At 39.8% G+C, this 18,535-nt stretch overlaps 1 protein-coding gene across 2 annotated transcripts in view; it reads right to left on the bottom strand.

The window, feature by feature from the left end:
• Positions 1-18,535, bottom strand: part of smurf2 (SMAD specific E3 ubiquitin protein ligase 2) — a 55,759-nt gene that overhangs the window by 3,067 nt on the left and 34,157 nt on the right. The window contains exons 3-16 of one of the 2 annotated variants that reach the window (XM_077500993.1): positions 17,150-17,258; positions 14,149-14,282; positions 11,230-11,295; positions 10,041-10,125; positions 9,760-9,843; positions 9,448-9,662; positions 7,839-7,923; positions 6,295-6,453; positions 6,125-6,172; positions 3,276-3,477; positions 1,550-1,653; positions 1,166-1,280; positions 611-789; positions 49-307 (exon numbers count right to left, since the gene is read on the bottom strand). In XM_077500993.1, the coding sequence (XP_077357119.1) occupies positions 49-307; positions 611-789; positions 1,166-1,280; positions 1,550-1,653; positions 3,276-3,477; positions 6,125-6,172; positions 6,295-6,453; positions 7,839-7,923; positions 9,448-9,662; positions 9,760-9,843; positions 10,041-10,125; positions 11,230-11,295; positions 14,149-14,282; positions 17,150-17,258 (1,844 nt within the window). The remainder of the gene's footprint in view (positions 1-48; positions 308-610; positions 790-1,165; positions 1,281-1,549; positions 1,654-3,275; positions 3,478-6,124; positions 6,173-6,294; positions 6,454-7,838; positions 7,924-9,447; positions 9,663-9,759; positions 9,844-10,040; positions 10,126-11,229; positions 11,296-14,148; positions 14,283-17,149; positions 17,259-18,535) is intronic. The other variant, XM_077501003.1, reaches the window with a different exon arrangement.

Here is an 18,535-nt window from a genome sequence, read left to right as displayed (position 1 = left end):
CCATCCCTGAATCAAGTTTGATTTGACGACATGCCAAAGGGAAAGTACCTCAAGCTCTTTCTCGTCAAAAGACTTCAACAGGTGTTGGGGGATGACTTCATTGAAGCCCTTCTGGAGAGCGAGGAACTGCGCCTCTATGCCCCGCAGGAAGCGCCAGTTGACGTACAGGCGGACATACTCTTTCTTTGTGTCCTGCGTGACGGGGATACTCTTTCCATTTGGCTTCAGTTCATGCTGGATGATCTCTCCGTAGGCATTGTGTTCGACGCAGAAGGTGTGGTCCAACACGCCTGTGATGTCATTGTCCCTGAGGAGTCATTTGAAGTCAATCACAGGATTTTACAATTGGGGGAAACAATCAAACAAAAGAAAGAATCAATCAACTAGAAAAAAAAAGAACATCAAAAAAAAAATCCATCACCTGAACCTTTCAGCTTTGCTCAATAATAAACACTAGGGGGTGCTGTCATCAAGCAACCAGGTCTAGTCAAGGCTTTTCTTTCAATTAAACGTGCTCATTGCAGTGAGTTATAATATCACAATGATATGTAAAAAGCCTCACAGAGCAATTTTTTTTCTCTTTCCCAACAAAAATGTGTCTTGTACGTACAGGATCCAGACGAGACTGTTGTGCAGGTCCGGGTCTACAGACTCCATGTCGTCCAGGGTGATGGGTTTGCCGAGCAGTTGTTTGTAGAAGGGTAAGGTAAAGCCTCCATCAATATAGTGGCCGTGGAACACTGCCATCCCCATGATACGGCCCACAAAGTGGAAGTACGACAAGTGCTCCTAAACATAGACGACACGTGCATCTTTAATAAATGATTTGATTTATATATGGAACTTGCTGATGTGTTGCATTTAAATATTTGTAGAAGTTACACTATGACAATATATATTTTTTTTTAATAACAACACTACAAATATTACAGTCTGTTATTGTTGGAAAGTGGAAATCTATTAATATTTTGCAAATACATGTACTTTAAAATAAAACAAGTTAAAAACAAATGGAATCTCAAAACTACTATTTGTTTTCCAAATGATTTATTCTCTAGAAAGCTGAAATGAAGTAAACAAGATTAGGAAACTAGGAGTAGAATGCCTTTGGTTTGAATCGGTTGCGCTGCCATCACATCTGATTGCTGCATTGTGCATGACTCACAGGGTTGACTGCAGAGTCCGGGTTAATCTGCAGCGTGTAGATGTCATCACGCGAGTACTGGAACAGGCCATAGTACGGGTTCAACATCTCATGTGATAGCAGATAGAGCCACTCCCTAGACAGAGAGACAAAAAAAAAAAGTTGACCAAATTACTGTACTGTACAATGACCTCATGCATATCAACAGTTCAGCAATCTCAAATGAACCTTTTTGCAGATTTTATTTATTATTGTTTATTTATTATTATTATTATTATTATGATATTATTATTACAAGCAACTTGTGGCATCTAAATCAAAGCATTAACCGTTTGGAGGTGGTGTCAATTACTTTCGATTGTTCGCTATTTGCGGCAAGGCACCGTCGGTAATGCACTTCCCTACCTGGCCACTCCTCCATAATCAAGTCCTTCTTCTCCACGAAACTTCACCATTAGCCTTTTCCATAAGTCCTTTGGCCTCATCTTCATCACTTGTCGATAGGATTCCTGCAGTGCAGTACGACAGTGCATTTATATACTTCAATTAAACAGTAAGTTAATTTACTAAACACCGTCTTGCAGTATTTGAAGAATTCACTTTGACAAATTCACAAAATGAATGGATTATAAAATAAATCATTATGTCACAAATCAACAATAATGCAAACAAATCTGTGGCTTAATTTAACTTTTCATGTTTCATGAAACAATGGCAGTGAATGAAGCAGTTTTTCCCCCATTCAAATTCCATCTTTTTCAATTTAAAAACTGCATTCCACTACACTGCGATGCTCATTTGAATTTGATTCATTGTTCAACCCTATTTGCAATGTAAAATTACTGCCATTAAATTGTGTATAGCAGAAATAGCGATGCACGCTACCTTTTAACAAGAGTTAGATATGAAAATGTTACATTACACAGTACAAAAAAATGAAAGTGAAATGCTGCAGTGTGCCCCTTCCCTAGTTCAGACCAATTGATTCTGGTTCATTGCTGTCATTCTCCAGCTCAAGAAGGGTTCATCCCATGTGCAGACTGCTTGCGTATTAAGGGCAGGGTTCATTAAAAGTGGATTAGGGCCAGTTATAATAAACGCAGTCATAAGGCTATAATAACACAGCCTCTTTCACCACCACGTTCCACCCTTCCCTTTCAGATGAGGCAGACAACTTAGAGGTGCTGTGAGGGGAAAAGGGAAGGTCTTATCTACAGCAAAAAGTGCACATTTAGAAGGCTGGGACAGCCCACGGGCTCACGCTTGCCCCATTCAGTCTTGAGTTAATGCTTCAGATGGTTTGGAGTCTCGCACAACCTGAAGGCATCCTTTGCCCTACCGCCTGTCTGTCTGTCTCTCTCTCTCTCACAGTGAGATCAGCCAACAAAAATGTCTTCCTTCAGATTAACAGACATGGCTGTTCCAGCACATTCCGTTGCATATTTTATGAGGGTCGTGCAGTCTGCTGCAGGTGTTGTTGCGCTGATAAAGGCCCTCCCTGCACCTCGCAGAAGCAGAAACACTCCCCTAACATGAGGGAGAGGTCTGCTTTGGATTGGAAACAGAAAAGCTTCCACATGTGCGTGTCTCACTGTCAAACTGCCAGGGGGCAATGTTTATGGGAGTACACAAGAAATAGAGATAAAAGGTTCACATTCACATTGCTTGAGTGAATCTAAAAATAACTTGGAACAGTTAACTAACAGCAGATCTTGTGTTGTCTGCCTCGCAGACCCTTATTTAAAGTAAGTTCAAATCAATTTACCCCATTTAGAGGAACTGAAATGCCATGAATGTATTTCAGCCTCCTCATAACATTTTTGTTATGTTTCTTATTAAGAAAAACAGCACTGTTTTGTGCTCTCCTTTCCCACATACAAGGGCTTTAATGTTTTTTTCTACCTTACTTTAGCGGTGGTCTAATTGAAGCGTGCTAAAAAAAAACTTGAATTCTGGCTCACAACACAAAACCATCGACCCAGAAATAGCTCATAACTACAAGAATTCGGCAGTTTGTTCAACAAAGCTAATAATAGTCAAAGTTTACTACTGTTTCTTTCTAACAATTAATTGGGGTACCTCGGAGAGACATAGATGTTGTGATACTTTATTTATGTTACCCTTTCCTCACCTCAAATATTTCCTCACGGGACACCTCGATGCGACAATGCCCAGCCTGCGGTTGCTGCTGAGACAGTTCCTGTCGAAGGATCTTGAGCTTCTGGACTAAGTCTCGCTTGTACTTGGGCACTGTGAGACACTCAGCCTCCTCTGGGAGCTGACCTGTGGACACCAGAGCCTGCTGGACCTGATCCTTCAACTGGTTCTGACGACTGATGGGCAAAAAAATAAAAATAAAAACATAAAAAAAGATGGGAAAGATCAGAAAATAAGATACACATATAATAATTAACTAGGCCTCAGGTTATCAATATTCTACTCAGAATAGCTAAAGAATAAATATAAGCTTTTACGCTTGTGTATTGTTGGTCATCCAATCCACATTTTAGATATAATTTTAGCAACAGACAGAGGGGACTGGGATAAATGTAAGACATGCACAAACATATACCGGTAATAGTTTTTTCCCTTTTTGTCAATATTTTTCTATTCCCACACAAGCAAGTATTTCAAATACATTTTAGGGACATCTTTGATATATGGCAACATTAATTGCATGTTGAAACAAGATGTGGTACTATAAGGAAACAACTGGTTGTTTCTGCAATACTATAATGGACATATGTAATTATTTCTTTCATTGTTTGTTTGTTTTTATCATGTCAATATGGCTGACTTTAGATAGATGGACACAAAGTGGTGTAATACAGAAAATTATTTTTGAATATGTTAAATATAAACAAGCTATTACATTAAACATATGCAAGAATATAAAAGCACCCACTATACAATGGAGACAAAGCTACAGCAAAAACAACAAAATGCTTTCCCCAAGCCTAAGTTTAGCTGTGGACCAACGGTAATAATCCATTTGATAAAATAATTCTTCTGCATTAAAAATTCTCAGCAGGCAAGCTGAGCTGTGAGCTGGGACGGAAACAGAAGCAAAGCGAAGGGAATGGAGGAAGCACACGTACCTATTGCGATTACGAAAGTAGTAAAAAGAAAAAAGTATTTTAATAGAAGTTCAAGTCAGTTAATCTGAGAAAAGACCAACTTTTATGAAAGGACAAACAAAGGCAGAGGCAAAACAGGCAGCAGACTCAGGCAAGCTGCAGTTGACAGAGGTTAAATTAGACCACAATTGCTCTCAAGTATCCTTCTAATGGCCTGCATTGTCTATAATCACATTGACAACTTTGCTTAGTTTGTAGTGTCTGCCAAGTGGAATCGTGTTAGGCTTTCCAATCACTTCCTGTTAGCCCAGAAAGCCACAGGGCCCCAAAGGACTCTCAGGAACTCCTCTTCAATCCCTTTATTTCCTGCAGACTAGACTCTGAGGGAGGGATGGGAAGTAGGAAGGGCACCCGCCTGACAGCATCCAAATCCAGCAGACAAGTCGGAGGGTGGGAGGGGAAGGATGAGAACAGGCACAAAGCATCTCCCCCTGCACTTTCACCCATAAAATATCCCTCCCCTACATTCTCATCATCACAAACAAAATGCAGCAGAGTTCACCTTTCTTTCGTGAGCAGAACTCTGTAACCTACAGACATTCACTGCTGCCACACATCAGCAAAATGAACGCACGTTTTACAGTATGACTTAACTCATGTCGCGGGATATTCAAAACAGGTCTGAAATCAAGGATTCAGTTACTGAAAAGTGACCCTGACCATCCATGCTGTCGCAAAAAGTGCTTGCTGGATGTTCAGACAAAGTCTCGATGAAATAAAAATCAGCATTAAAGAAATGATAAATTTGACAGACTCGGACAGTATATCAAACATTTTTGTGGTATGATGGAACAGAGGGGGTGAAATCCCTGATTTGATAAAAGGCAGATGTCGTGACGGAACTCCACGATGCTTGATATCTTTTCCAGATAGCCACATATTTCTGAACATCATAACATTTCTAACATTTGCATCAAGCATACTAAAAAGTCTTTAAGTAGTCAGATACAAATCCGTGATTTGGCAGTTCAACATATTACAAATAGTAAGCAAGAATGCGATAACCTTGTGGTATTCAACTGCACAATTCTATTACTTATAAAAATATGTAAACAGTGAAATCTTTTTCTTTCTTTTTTTTCTTCTTTTTTTTTTAAACCAAAAACATTCACAATGGGGAAAAAAGGTAACCAACCGCAACTGCTGTGCCCTCACCCACCTAAAGGCATTGTAATTCACCGGAATAACCAAAACAATTTTCCTACATAATCTTGTTTCTGAAAAAGCATCTTAAGGAAAAAAAAAAAAAAAGTGGCGTGCTAAGATAAGTTTTTAAGACTTTACAGTGGGCCACAGATGAGAAAAAGAAAAACGAGTCGAGAATGCCAGCATATTTGATCCATGTGAATGTGAAAAGAAGAAACCAGATCTCCCTGCACAGAGGAGGAATGAGGTCAGGCAGAGGAGGCCCGTCCGTCCACAGCTCCATCTTCGTGAAGCAAAGGCCTATGGGTAACTCTATGGCCATTAAGAGCACAGTAGGTGTTTGAACAGCTGCATAGACAAAGACATTCTGAACATGTGTTTGGACCATGCTCAAAGGCTTGGACCATGCGCAGATACATAAACCGAAGCATAAACCTCCACAGATTGACTCAAAACACACAATTCATTAACGGGCTTGGGCATTACATTCATATGATATTTCCTGGATGTAAGCTATAGTCCTCGTCACCCATTCTCCCGTCAGATGTCTAGCCAACAGCAGCTACGTGATGAATAGTGTACTAAAATGCTCAAACAAGCCGAAACTCTACAAGGCTTGAAGCATGTGAGGAAAAAGTGGAAATAAATGTGTAGCTGTGTGCAACAGGGGCTTCCTGGAATGAAAAACAAATCTTACCTCACATTCTGACTTTCAATGCCTCCTCGTGAGCCATTTGGGCTTGGACTGTAAATGCAAAACAAAGACAATTGAGTCCAGGAAATAAAACAAAAGCACATTAAAAAAAATCCTTTGCTTATCCTATTTAATTATTTCATGACAATATACTACAAAAGGTCCCAACTCACTTAAGGACTCGATGCAGGTTGGCAGAGAGGCGCGGGTCGGTGAACTGTGTGGTTCGGTTGTTGTGGTCCACAAAGTAGACTCTCCCTGTGGCAGTGTTTCGTATCTCCCATCCAGGAGGTAGCGGACCTAGTTCCTCACAGTTCACATTGCTAAGATCTCTGGCATGTATCAGAGGAAACAAACAAACAAATACAATACAGTATATTATTTCTACTTCATACATACAGTACACATGTAGATAGAGCACATTAACTCATTCAATCCCAGCCATTTTCACTGAAGCAAATCCCTTTGCTCCCAGCTGTTTTGTTGGATTTTGACTGATTTTGCAAGGCCCACAGAATATTCTGTTCTATTGCTATAAAAATATGGAACCACAAGAAAGATTTGAGGCTGTTTTCATCAGGGAAAAAAAAGTGTCTTTGTATCGGTTTCCATTTTACAGCAATTAGCATTAGAATATGGCTAAGTTTCGTCCATATTCACATTCCTGGTAAAAACACTGACAAAAAGAGCTTGCCGCAACATGGCCCTGGCTGATCTCTTATACTCTACTGCCACCTGCCGAGCGCAATAACTACCATTGCTTTAAGCCACCTCTTCATGTCAGAATCTGCATCAAAGCCTTCTGTATGCTCTTGCATTTAAAAAAAAACAAAAAACAAAAACAAAAAACATAAAACGTATAAACACGTTTTTGGGATTGAATGAGTTAAACATACCTTATACATATACATACAGTACATATACACATACAGCATATTAGAGCTGTCAAATATTTACAATTTTAATCAGATTAACTTAATTATCTTAAAATTGTGATGAATCATGACTAATCAATTAAGAAGGCTTTTTTATCAACATGTTTTGCACACCGAATTTGAAGAGCACCTGTTATGTGTTAATTCTTTCTACAATTAATGTTATGAGGATGTCTTCCACATTTTTTTTTGATCCACTGCATGCTCTCATCCTCTTTTTCCAACCAGGTAATTACTTGCATAATTTAAAATGGGAAAAAATGACTCCAATATTTTGACTAGAAAAAATATTCTGAATGTCATATGCAAACATTTATTAAATGCTTTACTGTAACGCTTTAGCTCTTCTGCCCCTTCTCGAGCAGAACACTTTGTATGAGCTTTATTTTCTTCTTAATATTTATTGTACTTGTGCGAGATGAATAAAGATCAGATCAAATCAAATGCATGCAGTTATGTTTATTGCTCAAACACAACCTATGCTACCTTTAACGTGACCATCCGCTGTCAAGCTAAAGGGTCATCTGCGGTCAAAATTAATAGTGTGATTAATGCGTTAATTTTTGTGATTAATCAATTAATCAACGCTTTAACTTTGGCAGCACTAATACATACAGATATACAGTTACATACACACATATATAATTAACATATTGTACATCAGTGCCAGATATAAAATCATAAGGTTTGTGATGAGGTGGAAAAGCAGTGCATATTTCCACAACACTTTCATTATGTCATGCGCTGTCGTGATGATGTCACAAATCCTGGAGGTCACATACCTTGGTACTCTGGGGTCGTGCCATGTGCTGACACCTGTTTGAGTGTGAAGGAAGTACACTTGGCCTTGTTGCGTGGTCCTCTGTTCTGTAAAATGATTTAAAAAACTGGGTCAAGTCAACATGAGATGTAATGAAATAATTTCAATACAAAATGAGTTCAATTCAAGACTCATTGGAGATTTACAATGTAGTAAATATCAGAGAGGAAGGAGAGGGCTTTTTTTTTTTTTTTTTCTTTTTTCTTTTTTGAATAGCTCAGCCTGCCAGAATGTGTTTTTCAAGGTCCTGCTAACTCTTCGGATTATCACCCCGTTTTACACATATGAATTTGAAGTGACAATTCTTGGTGTGTGTGTGCTAACATGAGAAGAATCAGATCTGCTGACAGATTTTAAAAGTATCACCTAAAAAAAAAGGGAAAAGAAAGAAAGAAATGAAGGCCAGAGGGAGGAGGGAGAACCGAGAGAGGATAGAAGCCTCCTAAATCTGAGACAAGATATTCTTCTACAGCTCTGGTTCCAAAACGCCGGTGAAGAAAAATCCTGTGAGAATAAACAAAACTCCCAAACATGTGTGGAGGACTGCAGCTGGTGTGTGTGTGTGTGTTTACTTTTGACATGAATGTGTCTGATTGTTTGAGTGCGTGCAGAAAAGAGAAAGAGGTGGGGAGGGGGGCAAATGGCAGCAGCCAGACTTTAACAGCTAGATCAATTCAATTAGATTGTCTAAAACGGAGCCAGTATTACAGGCTCCTTGTGTGGGGCTACGGCATCACAGAGAGCTTGTGGACTGAATGAGGCCTCAGACTAGCTGCTTTACTGAGCCCAGTGTTCAGTAGGGAGGAGCGCAGCAATTAGCGCAATATAATTACAGTGATGACGGGATTCATCATGGAGTGTAGAAGTGCAAAAGAAATACCGGAGCATAAGAATATATAGAATGAGAGAGCGCTTCATCATCACCCCAATCATGTTACAAATGTCTAGACATTTTATGCTTTTTACAAGAGAAAACAGGACAAACCAATGTCTGCATAATGTTTTGCATAATAACGCTGCTGCTAAATGGTTCAACATTTATTTATTTATTTAAATTCCTGCCCCTTTTCTTTCAAACTGACAGTGCAGGGTTACTGGTTTTGTCTGCAACATGACAGGAAAATAATTAGTAAAGTTGGCCTGACTAAACACAGAGATAGTCTGCATTTCACAGCGAAAAAAAAGGAGTCTCCGTGAGATGATGAGTTCGAACATGCTTCCCTCATTTTCACAAAATATTATTTCTACCTCCTCCCGTATCACTTCTCTGTCGATATGAGATGGCAAAAATATAAGCCCCGACGACAGACTTTGACATGCTGGACCACTTCGGCAAACAACGTTGTGAGTGACGTATCTTCTTCTGTGCATGCAGCTCACTTTGCGAACGCATAAACATTGACACAGCAGACAGACTGGTGTCGCAATTAACAGGTAATGTGAACGCTTACTCAAAAAAAATTGGCTTTCCACAGAAAATCAGAATTGAGCATTAAGACCCGCAGTGTGAACGTAGCCTTAATGATTCCCATTAGATTAATTGTTGCACTTCTAATTGTGAGGCCACTAACCATAGCCCTCCGGGAGGTCTGGCGGCGTGTGCAGGTGTGTTCTGCTCATGTAGTTGCGGTGCCTCTGGGAGCGAACGCGCCTCTCCTGGGCCCGCTGGTCACCGTCATTTGGTGGCAAAGCTGTGGTAGGCGTGGCACCGTTCGTGCTAATTGGCGTGTTCTCATCCACGATGCAGCTAAGTGGCCGCCCAGGGCTTGAGTACTCTGATGCAGGTCTGAGAGACACAATAGTTCTTGTTCACGGTTCGCCAGATTGAATATTGTATGATTGGTGATGAGGTCTTTTGTTGCGTTTCTGCATAGCGGACTCACCTGGTCGGCCTCTCCCACTGTGTGGTGCGTGTGATGTGGTTCAAGTACTGGATTCGTCCAGATGCAGTTCTCCTCTCCTCCCAGCTGCCATCACAAACATACGGGTATATACACATGCACAGCAGTGAGCGGACATAGTTACATGACCACAGGACTCAGCAGTGATCTGCCTCGTGGCGCTGTCTAAATTTTCATATAGTGATATGTGTTGTTTACGACCTGCAACACCATCTACAATAGCTCCCCCTCAGATGATAAGAGATTAGACCCAACAGACTCACCCGTCTGGAAGATCATTGTCAAACAGTCGACTGCAGTCCACTACTGGGCCTCCTGTGCCGATCCGGTCTCTGGATTGCAAGCTCACTGAAGGAACACATGGCAGACAGATGCACACACTCGAATTACTATACAAAACATGATAAAGGAAGACTAGTAATGTTCTATTGGCACAGAGTAGAGCCATATATTTTGGTGTATGGTCTGCTGTTTCGAAATTCAACACAGTTCAGAACAGGGGTGTCCAAACTTTATTCTCCGAGGGCCAAATATAGAAAAATAGGATGCTAGGGCCATTTTGATTTTTTATTTATTTATTTATTTTATTTTTTTTACTTTAACTGATCAAGCACAGCAAAATCAGCCAAAAAAAAAAAATCACAAATTGTTTATATATTACAGTGTTTTTTTTTTGTTTTTTTTAAACTGCTACTTGGACAGCTTTCTATAAGGCAAATTAGTTTAGGATTTTACAAGGTTTGGGGATTGTCGAGACCCTGGCTGTAACTCATCAGAAAATGTCAGACCCTGCGCTGAACAGCTGCCGAATCCCATCCCGACATTCGGAAGGAAAGGACAATCAATCTGTTTTAAAGCAGTTTCTTGGGAGTCTTTCATGTGATATTTTGACTATTTGGACCTTTACACAGAGCAGAAAGTAGATCAACCCATTTTGCTTGTAAAAATTCATTAACTTTATTCACTAAAGTGTTCTGAAGAGAAGTAGTTCATTTGCACATTTACAAAAGGTCTCCAGCAGGGTTCACCAATTCTGGTCATTGAGGTCCGAATCCTGCAGGTTTTAGATGTTTCACACCTAAGTTATATAATCAGCTGATCAGCATGCCTGAAACGATTTTGATCTTTAGTATCGGGTGTGTTGGTAGGCGGAAACATCTAACACCTGCAGACCTCAGTTTATAAAACAGATGTATGAGTAGCAGATGTGACTTACTATATCCCGCGGGGGCCACTTAAAAAAAAAAAAAAAAAAGGCGGGCCACAAATGGCCCCGGGCCGTAGTTTGGACACCACTGTTTTTAGACGATGATGTAATATACAGCGCAGGTGATAAACAACTGGAACACTCATCAATAAGATTTTTTTTTTTTTTTTAACTGGTTCATAATTTCCTGTCCAAGCGATTATTGCTTGAGGAAATGTGATCCTTGTGTGTCCTTGTGAACATACCCACGATCTGGCCTCTGACTGTGTCACTGTCATTTGGACTCAGCTTGTTCAAGTCTAGTCTCTGGTCTGTGGGGGAATACAGATGCAACAAAAAAAAAGTGGAGAGACAAACAGGAAATGAGAACTGAGTTGGAAAGATCAGATGGGAGAACAGACGCTTCATCAATTTCATACAGCTACGTCTGTGTAAACAACAATAAATGAACAAGTGGGACACATTCTTCTCATTGGGGAAGTCATATTCTTCTGCACCAGCTCCCACTACCTCAGTGACTGGCGCATATGCTTATGATAACTGTTCTCTACAGCTGTTTGCAGGCCACATATTGAGAGAGGGTGTCCCTGAACAGATCCATGCAATGGCCACAGGCTGTAAAATCTGTCCGAATATCGCCAGAGCAGGCTTCAATGAAAATGCAAAGCTCAAACATTTGACAAATGTCAGTACAAAGCCTGCCCTATTCCGCTCTGTCTTAGAATGGACATGAACTATTGCCAAGTCTGGAAACTGTCTGAAGTTCTTAAAGACTGGAATTTGAAAGAGAAAGAGAGACAGAGAGCAAGCGAGAGAGAGAGAGCGAGAGCGAAAGAGAGAGATACAGACAGACAGACAGACAAACAGACACATCAGGGAGGAAGAAAACAAACAAACAAAAAGCCCATGTTGCCTGCAGACATGTAAATGGCCACTATCTCTTCTCTGTTGTCTGGATGTCATGCAGATCAGCCCAGGATGTCTGTCTAGACTAAACAGGGACCAAAACAGGCAATGGTCAAACCATTACAAGGCTGGCGGGAGGTCAGCAGCCACAGAGACACAAACACAAAACACACATAGATGTCTGCAGGAATGTGCTCACTCACATTGCTGCATTTCATTTAAGTACATGGGCAGCCTTATAAACAAAGGCAAGTAGTACAGAACCCTTTGCAATTATACACAAGTGTAAAAGGACGAGCCAAGACGCTACACAATTAGAGTTAGACACAAATGTTGAGTTGAAGCCAATGCTCAGTATAGGGCGGACAGATGGGACAAACCTACCATTCATTTAAATGCATGGACAGCAAAAGACAAACGACAATGGAGCTAGTCTTAAGTTGTACTATGATACATGTCTGCGTGAAATGAGCGGTTGTCTGGATCAGCAGACAGATATGGAGAGAGGCTAGTCCCCAAAGGCACACTCTTGTTGTCTCTTTCGATGTTGCACGTCTGTGGAGGAAACTCATGGGGGACACTGAGGGGTGAGGGTGAGGCCAGGAGAAGGAAATGCAGAGGTAAAAGCACTCACAGCTGCGGCACAAGATTCAGGTTTCATCTGTCACTCCAGGAAAACAAATCTTCAATTGAAGCTGGAGACTACAGTCAAACACCGCCATAATGTGGTTGTCACTCTTATTTATTTATTTTTAATTTATTTTAAATCATAATCTACTCCCAACAGTGTTATTTGTTGTTCCCACAGTGTTGCTGCTTAATGTGTGTTTAAGAATTTGAATTATAATCTATATTTTCATTGTACAGGGTACAATAAAATTTGGGTAAGTAGCAATTGTTTGAAGGTTTATTAATTACCATCTATACAATTTGCGTTAGCCCGTCTATTAAATTATAATTTAGCATAGCTAGCAGACTTTCGTTAGGCGAAGCAAGACAAGCGTATTTGTGGAGCACATTTCTTAGACAAAACAATTCAAAGGCAAATAAAATAATTTCATAAAACATGAATATAGTTATTTTAAGCCCTTCCAAAAGTTAACTATAGCCATATGATTAAAACTTACTTAATTTTTAATGAAATTTTTAGAGTTTTGCTGGTTAGTTTTCTAAAGCGGAAGTAAAACGCCGGGTTCAGTAAAACCCCGCCTCTCCCCGTGTGATTGCCACACCCCCCGCTAGCCGATTGCAGTTTGCTATTGTAACTCTGCGTTTGAGCACTGAGTCCCGCCACGCAACATGACGCAAGCCAATTCTTCAATAAACATCTGAAACAAAACAGCTCCTTGCCGCAAGGAATCGTGGAGGAGGGGAGGAGAGAGAAAAAGAGGGTTTCGAACCAGGGACTTGCTGTTTACTGAGCGAGCGCACTAACCACTATACTATTCGTTTAGTAAGGTTCAGCAGTGCAAAAGTTTTACTTGTAGTTTACACAAGTGTCAGCCAGAACCACTAAGACAGCCAATTGTCTTTGCACTTTGGCATTACAAATGTGAAGGATAATGCTAAAGCTACTTTTGTCACTATCCCATGAAGGTCTCAGAGAAAGTGGGCGTGCGTTTAGTCCGCAGAGGCAGTGCGGGGGTGGGTCTGCACCTTATGACATCATAAAGTGCCAAAAGCTTGTTTTCTCAGTTTGGGAAGGGCTGGTGCTTGGAGAGCAGAATTACCTAAAATTTCTCATAGAGGAGCGAATGAAGGAAAACACCATTACTGTCATGTTTTTACATTTTTAGTGCAATGACAGGGTGATGTGGTTTGAAGGTGACCCCACTTACACCCTTGTCTGGTTTGTGTCTGACCTAATAAGTGAGACATGAGACTACCCTATGTAGCATTTAACCTGTGGTTGTTATTTGACTTTAGTGGTAATGACAACTACGTCCTTAACCGCTATAGACTTATTTTAGCACCGCACTCCCGCAGCCCTGATGAGCTAATAATGGAGTGGGTTCATTGGTGAGGGTGCAAGAAGGAATTTGCTGTGTAGCACAAATGAATGACATTACCAAAAATATTTTGTGTCTTCAACATAGAGCACATATGGCCATTGCTTGTACTTTCACAAGTTTATGGTCATTTTAAATTCCAACAATAAGACATCATTGCCATTATGCTGGTCTTTTTGAGTGGTCTTCCAATGATAACAATATACTTTTTAAATGGCACAGTGCAAATGAAGGTTGAGTATGACTTACAGCCCGTGTCTTTAAGGCGGTTGATAGCATTGGACAAAAGGCGAATGCATCCCAGGAAGCCAGCCCCTTGTTTCTTGTGAATCTTCTTGTGGTTCCACACACTGATAGTGATAGAATCTGATTTCCCAATGTATCTGAGAGAAATAAAGTTACATGAATATTCATGATACGCTCACAGACACAAGTTGGTTTTGTTTGTTTCTTATTAAAAGGTTAAAAAAAGAAAGTCAAAGCAGCACATCACAAATGTCTTTCCATATACTGTAGTGTCTAATTTGTATTAGCATCCCTCAAGCCACTTTATAACAGGTGACGCTATGAATGTGATTAAAACATGGCCACATGTTTTGACACATGTACTTTGGGTGGACTTGGTCCTTCTAAATACAACTCTGGAGAACTGACACAAGGGGATCCCACTGTAATTATCATAGCAGTTACCAAAAGGGATATGAAACAATGGTCTGTGAGTAAGACGTCTGGACATTTTGAGTCAATGCCAAATGCCTGTCTGGGGTGCGATGTGAGAGTGCGGCGAGGTCAGACAGACGTGGTGGGAGGGAAAAGTACTGTAAAGTCTTGTCATCTACAACACCCGCCATATCTTTGAAATCAATTAGCCTGGCTATGATCTTTTAAGACGACTCTGCCCAGTAACATGCACAGTCGTCCATGCAAAAATACAATTATATTATGCTAAAAAGAGATGAACAGCTAAGGAGGAAAACATACAAATGTTACAGTATGTCTTGTTGTACATGGTTGTAATGCCTGCCAATTGTCGTTTTCAAAAAATATAAATCAATTGTATACTGATGTTATACTGTAGGATCATGCCAAACCTTTTGAAAGGTCTTTTAAGATTTGCTATGTTTGTTGTTTTTAACAACAGTGTTGTTATGACATCCTTTGAATTGTATCTGACATGTTAAATAACAGCATCAAAATGTCTAAAAACGATAACAAATACCGGCACAACATAACCATGGAAAAAAACTGCATTATCTCATAGTATTACACAATAATGCTGTCTGCATGGATGCAGCTCATCTTCCCATTGCTGAGGTCATCTAGTTGTTTTTAGAACACTAAATAGTATGGGTGTGCTCAAAAAATCGATACGGCAATATATCGTTGCGGGCCTCATTACAATACTCGTATCAATACGCAGGCATCAGAATCGATATTGCTCGTTAACTTTTGCCTTTGCAGCTTGCATTGTACCTAAAAAATAAAAACCAGCAGCGTCTTTGAAGTTAATTGCCTTCAGTTAATGCAAAAATAGCTCACCAGTGATTGGACACTGTGTCTTGCTAAGAAAAATTAAAGCAGAGGAAGAATATTAACATTTATTTACTTATAAACTTAACATGGCACGTGTCTCATTGTACCAATGTTCCTATATTTTGTTAAAAAAAAAAAAAAATGTGGTACATGAAAAAAATGTTTTTATTTCCCCAAATATTTCAAATAAGCACATTTTAGAGCTGTAATGTTAATACTTTGATATTTTTATTCATATCAGCTCATGCCTATTAATAATTTTTCCCGGTGTGTCTGTGAAAACTGCTCCTTGCTCTGCAGTGTGTACACATTTAGATGAGGCATGCTGCTTGGTGGTAAATCAGAAGAGCTACTAACAAAAACATGTTTGTCATCCAGCATAATAAACATATCCTTTAGGTATACATATGACTGTTATTATAAAATGTAAGTAAATTAATGTAAAATATCGGGATACATATCGCCTTGAAGATCATGTATTGGGATACATATATATCGCGATACGCATCGTATCGTATCGTGACCCCTGTATCGTGATACTTATCGTATCGTGAGGTTCGCGGCAATACCTAGCCCTACTAAATAGTTCATATTGACTCAGCGTCACCTCTCCTGGTCGCAGGCACCTAACGCACTAACCTCATTCGCTTGTATGGAGTCCTCTCTAGATGATAGTCCCAAGTTTTATGAGGTTATGAATGGCACATGATGCACTACGTGTCATCTAATCTGCACAGCGGCCTACTGTACAGTTCTGTATTACTGCAATACTTGCAGTTTTTCATTTCTTTGTTTTATATTTATGGCCTAAAACTGTTTTAACACATTTATTTGCAATTATGATGAAATACTACATTAGTGACAGATTACAACTTGTTGTGAATTACTGATTTGAGTTAACTCGCAGCTGTAGGGACTGACAGTTATACAACAAGACTACAAGGTGTACTTATGCCAGATTGAACTGTGCCAGTCGGTTTATGACAGACTGCAGTAGGACAACAGGTGGAGTATAATTTAAGGTCAGAGAGCTTGTTGGGTTGATCCGTCAAATAAAACCGCTCCTCCATTAAATTGCGATTAAATCTAAGAGTTAAGAGCATGTATATTCAACCTAATTTATAACATTCACAGCAAATCCCAAGGGATTAATTCTAAGATTGAGTCTGTCTCCATCAAATACTTAAAATGTAAATACACACACACGACTCCTGCCAAAGTCAAATGTGACATGAACAGATAATACATCGGCAACTTAAAAAGAGAGAGTCGGTATCCCGAGCAACCAAACAAACTTCGTTGCGCTTCTTCTATAGTTGGCTATGATCGTCGATTGGATAAACATTGGAAACTCACATTCACTCAGGCACTCTGTCTATTTTTTCCAGGTTACTTTCACAGGACAAGCCATCTTTGGAAAAGGAGATGAGGGTAAATGTACTGGACATGCACGTGTTCCAGTCATTGGAAGAAAATACTACTACAGTCTATTTCTGTATATGAATTACTGCTCCAAGGGACATTTTTAGACCGTTTGCTCGCATTGACAGGTCATGTCATATGTGTGTCTCGAAAAGTGTGAGCTTTTACAGCTGGTACTGTTTCAATCCTGACATTTGCTAAGGTTAAACAGGGATACACAGTATTACACTTTCATTCGTCATCAAATTACAGCTTCATTTGGGTCGGGAACATTCAAACACAGTAAGTAACTCACAGGTCATAGTGTTGATTCCATTTGGGGTCAAGTGTATTCCTCACAGTATCTGTCGAGTGGCATTGCCCTGAACCATCCACGACCACCTTAGCAAAAGGATCAGGGAGGCCTACAGGAAGAGAAAATGCCACCACATTAAACTGAGTACTTCATTTGGTTTATCTTCAAGCTTTCTGTTCCTTCAGTTATTAGTTAGGTAAAAAAATAAAATAAAATAAAATAAACATGGCATAAAGTATATGGGTTGTCTGTATGTCGATCTTCTCGGCCAGGAAGTGGACGCTCAAGGCAGTATGAGTAATGTTGTTCCAACAATACTTTCTGGCTCCTGATACCGAGTCCGATACCGTACCGAAACCATGCTGTTTGGAAAAACAAGTTTGTTTGTTTCTTATTCTTAACAACTGCATACTCACTTGGGTGTAAAATTATTACTATCTTTGTCAGGCACTGCTTAAAAACCTTTGTGCATGCACCGTACATCAGTGAGTGTGTGCTTCGTTCAAATTCCCATACTAGTATCGGTAAATGGCATCGGTCCATTATTTGTTAGTACTCGCCAAGACCGATGCCAGTGCTTTAATGCAGTATCGGAGCCCCTCCCAGTACTGGTATCGGTATCGGCACAACGCGAATTGTGAGCAGGCCCGTTGTCATGGTGAAGCAGCCACAAATTGTCCTGCCACAACACCATGTCGCCTTTTCTTGTGCACGGAATGAAACAGGATCTCTATGCAGATGTGCTGTTTGATCGTCCGGTCTACATTCAAGTGGAAACTTGCACTTTTGTATTTTGGGGTCCAAACATCTTTTGTGACCAGTCCTGGAACTGTTGTGACATATCTTGTATATTGTTGAAACAAGCGCAAAAGTTGTATGCTGTATGTTCTAACATAAAACATTGTCAATACATTTATTTATGTATTATTACCTTTTTTTTTTTTTTTTTTAATTAGAGGAAATTCGAAGTCAACCAGAGAAACAAATGTGCTCAGCTTTGAAGGTGCCAAACTATTTAATATTAAACATAGATTAATTATACAGTGCCGTACAAGGGACCCGAGGACATATATAATTTGATTTCATATTCTTATTTGTGCACTGATTACCACACCAATGTAAGAAACAATTTTTGCTTGACATCACAGGAGGAGGAGCCAAAGTTATTTTTCCGTCATTTAACTCATTCACTCCCAGCCATTTTCACATAAGCAATCTTGTTCGCTCCCGGCTGTTTTACTGGATTTTGACTGATTTTGCATGGCCCACAGAATATTGTGTTCTATAAAAGCATGGAACCTACCAAAAGAAAGATTAAAGTCTCTTCTTTCATCAGAAAAAAAAAGTATGTTTCTATCTGTTTCCGTTTTGCAGCAATTAGCATTA

The sequence above is a fragment of the Festucalex cinctus genome, chromosome 1 (genome assembly GCF_051991245.1).
Source record: "Festucalex cinctus isolate MCC-2025b chromosome 1, RoL_Fcin_1.0, whole genome shotgun sequence".
Classification (NCBI taxonomy): domain Eukaryota; kingdom Metazoa; phylum Chordata; class Actinopteri; order Syngnathiformes; family Syngnathidae; genus Festucalex; species Festucalex cinctus.
The sequence above is the reverse complement of the archived record's forward strand: the minus strand, read 5'-3'. Positions and strand labels throughout refer to the sequence as shown.